The 3,774-nt window shown below is 39.5% G+C and overlaps 1 protein-coding gene across 1 annotated transcript; it reads right to left on the bottom strand.

The window, feature by feature from the left end:
• Window positions 1-202: 202 nt before the first annotated feature.
• On the bottom strand, window positions 203-2,826 carry LOC149862906 (C-C motif chemokine 20-like). Its single transcript, XM_090053288.1, has 4 exons — window positions 2,658-2,826; window positions 1,979-2,093; window positions 1,088-1,165; window positions 203-542 (listed from the first exon to the last, which is right to left on the bottom strand). The coding sequence occupies exons 1-4, from the start codon at window positions 2,731-2,733 to the stop codon at window positions 515-517; spliced, it is 297 nt and encodes a 98-aa protein (XP_089909414.1). The 5' UTR covers window positions 2,734-2,826; the 3' UTR covers window positions 203-514.
• Between the last annotated feature and the right edge of the window lie 948 nt (window positions 2,827-3,774).

Genomic DNA, 3,774 nt, shown 5'->3' with positions numbered 1-3,774 from the left:
AATGTTTCACCATCATATTAAGTCTCCACTTTTTCCTTCGGTCACATGTGTTCTATAAATACAAAAAACACTCCAAGTTTCACCCATTGTCTTTATACTAAGTATCCCTGTTGGGTGATGTAATTTTTGAGCGATACTAGAAATTAAAGATTTTTTTTTGTCTAAACAAAAGAGAATGAAGAAACAAAATAGAATATCTGGTTTTATTTAAGCTGATGTTCATAAACAATACACTGTGCACTGAATCCAAAAGGGACACAGTACCCAACCTGTTGTACATTGTATTTGACTGTACACAGTAATGAAAGTGATAGCAAACAAAAGCAACTTACAGAATGCTCAATTCAAGCAAATAAATGATGCAATATGAATCAAATGCAAGTAATTAAATGGTCCCAAAAAAGCCAGGAATAGGTGTAGAGTCAGCACACAACAGTGTACAAGAGAATATCCTAACCTAGTGTAGGTTCTGCAGATCACCTCTGTGTGTTTAGTTCCAGTTTCAGAAACCATCTTAATTTGACATCTTCTTGAGCCTTTTGCTTTAAAAAAAACAAAAACAAACCATGGATGAGCATCAGTACCCTCTTCAGTATCAAATTCATTGCTGGTATAAGCAGGTGCAGCTCCATGGAGCTCAGTAGCATTGTATCAAGTCATATCAGCAATAAATTTGTCTAATTATCTGAAATTTCTCTTCCCCTCCCCACACCAATTTCAGCCTATGTCATTACCCTATATGGGGTGAGGGACAAATGGAACATCCACCCCATCTTCCCACAGAGGAACTCTGAAACAAACATGCTTCCAATACCCTCTTCTCTCCAGGAGAAAAATAGAAGAAAATTGCATATTTTCAAAAGCACAGAGTCAGCATCTGCTTTGTGCATTCTACGTAAGAGCTTAGGTCATGCAGTATGTGTGGATAGGAGACATGAGCTTTCATAGGCAACAACTATGATGCAACTCAAACCAACCTCTTACATGACTTCCAGCTAACATAGCCAGCTAACATAACATCCTCTGTCTGTGGATACTTATTCATGCTTAAGTTTGGGCAGGCTGTTGGATTTGAAAGCCTTCCTACCTCAGTAAGAGAAGAAGTTTCTTCACCCACTTGGCTTTTGGGTTTGTGCATGCTCTTATCCCACTCTTTGTGTGAAAACTGGAAGGAAAAAAAGATGAGAAAAAAAATCACTAGGAGAGCACTTTTTTTTTAAACACCTAGAAAGTTACATTTAACACAACAATAATGCAATAGAACAAAAAGGGTTATTTATGGCAGCTCCACACAAAAAGCATAATTTTATATTTAATAGTGAAAGAACAGCTCAAAACAAGAATTATGATTTCTCAAATATTCACTCTCCAGGGATACAATCTGCCTTATGTTACCAACAGACAGTGTTTTTGCCATTTCTTGGATTTTCCAGTAATGTTTAGCACTACAAAACACTCATACTTTAGTATACGGGTACTGGGTGTATTTACATATGCGGCATCTATATGTGCACCCAGAATCACAGCTATTTGCACCAGGGCAGAACAGATCCCAGCTAGCTGGGCTGACTGGGCACAATTTACATCTCTGGTCAGTGTCTACACATGCATTTCAGCACAGTAAAGTGCTCAATCTTAAGATAGTACTGTCCAACAGTACAATCTTAGGGTGGAGTTAATTAGTTTACTGTGACCCAATACCAGTGCATGTGTAGATGGTGTCACTTTACTGTGGAGTAGACTAAATAGCTCCTTAGAAAAGCACGTGAGTAGGTACACCAACTGTGAGAGAGCTAGTTAAGAGTCTTTCCCTAATTTTTGTGCTATAGAAAGAGCTTTAATATCAACACTAAAGGAATTGTATAGATTATAGTTTGTGTAAAGAAACACATTTCTCTGACTGCTTCTACCAGCTTAAAGATAGTTATATCATGGCAAAAAACATGTATCTGTATCAGTCTTTCTTCTGGTAACTTACATGATAGCATTAACATCACAGACTTCATTTGATGATTGTTGTGTATAACCAGTTATGGCCCAAAGAGGCAGTGCAGCACGTGTGTAGGAAAGGCAGCAATCTTGGTTGCTTTGTGCTAGAACAGACAAAAATAGTTCTCAGAAAAGCACTCTAATTCTGCATGTGGGAAACAGTTTCAGACAAAGACCTCAAACTAAGACTGTTACAGTCTTCTACTCATGAAAGTAAATCAGAACTGGAGCATTTAGAGTGTTCTTTGAGAGGATCATTAGGGGAAAAATGTAACAAAAGCAAAAATAGCACCAGATATACCCACAGCTTTCAACTACTGTGCTGGTGTTACCAGCAATGACTAGAATTAATTAAACACAAAAACTAGTCAGTATCCTCCCCTCTTCTTCCCCAAATGATGCACAGAATGGGACTGAGAACTTCCCTAGAAAGTTTGCAAAAAATCATTGTCTAGTCTATGGAGGAAAAGGTTTCTCTGGCTCTTCAAGAAAAATACATTTGTTACAAAATAAAAGTAAAGAGGAAGAGGAAGCCAACTTTGCACAACCATGTAGTGTTTGAAGAAACCTGCTCCTACTTTCATGAGGTCAAATCAACAGAATTGCTAGGAACCAGAGGGATATTTGAGGCCACATGCATGGAGGAACCAAAAACAAAGATTACTCACCCTCAGCAGTCCAGAAAAGGAACAGCAGCCCCACCAAAACAAACAAGACCAAGGTCTTGCTGTTGAAGCTTGCCATTTTTAGATCAACAGTCAAGTTTGCTAGAAACTTCACTTGATGTACGTCAGAAAGTCTGCTGCAGCAATTTGATCGTATTGGCCATGAACAACCTTCTTATAAAGCAACAGCTATGACCCGAGGAACTCTCAAATGCGTGTGCTCTGCTTATTTTCCACTGGGTATTTCCCTTAGCAATTCATTAACCCAATTAATGGATGTTGACATAGGCACCAACTCTGGGAAATTTTTTTTGCTAATAAGTATAGAAAGCAAATTAAGCTAAAACGACATAGATAGAAAACCCCTGTGAGTCATGTTCTTGTGGGCAAAGCACCTGAATACTGAGGAGATGGGACTATAGGTAACACGAGGTGGAGAGCTCTAAAGAACCTGCTCAGAGAGCAAGTTTGCTTTGTTTCACAAACCTGGTATTTGACCAGAAGCTCTTGCTTCTCTTTCTCCTTTATACTGCTCATTCCCACCCTCCCCTCTGAGTTCCTTTAACTGGCCTCTCACATAAAGATTGTGCTTTTGATCCTCAGCTTTGCAACCCTTTGTGACTCCTTCTCCATAACACCTCTATTGTCATCATTTCTCTCCAACCGCCTTATCTTTCTCCTACCCCTTCCTCCCAATGGGCCTGCCATTCTCCATCTCACTCTGGCCCTTGTGCCTTTATCCTTGCCTGTTCTTATGTTGGGTGCCCGATGAAAGAATTCCAGATATTCTCCCTTTCTTTATTCTATTCCTTCCAAAAATCCATTTCTCCCACAACTACTCAAAAGGATCTCCCAAGCCTTCTGGATCCATAAAAATGGCTAGTGACACAAATGTTTGCATCTCTGCTGTCTGAACAGTGAGCTCCTTGGGCCAGGAACTCCATTTTAGGCATTTGTATTATATTTACAGGATTCCTTTGTTTGCCTCGTACCAATTAGCAGGTCTTGGAACTCTACAGGAAGCTTGCTGGTTAATTCTTCTCGCTCTATATGGAGACTGTGACTTGTTAAGCTACATCCTGAAAGGAAGAGGGGGTAGAATCAGCTAGGAGGAGCCTTT

This window comes from Crocodylus siamensis, chromosome 6, assembly GCF_052110815.1.
Source record: "Crocodylus siamensis isolate JL-2025a chromosome 6, ASM5211081v1, whole genome shotgun sequence".
Lineage (NCBI taxonomy): Eukaryota > Metazoa > Chordata > Crocodylia > Crocodylidae > Crocodylus > Crocodylus siamensis.
The sequence above is the reverse complement of the archived record's forward strand: the minus strand, read 5'-3'. Positions and strand labels throughout refer to the sequence as shown.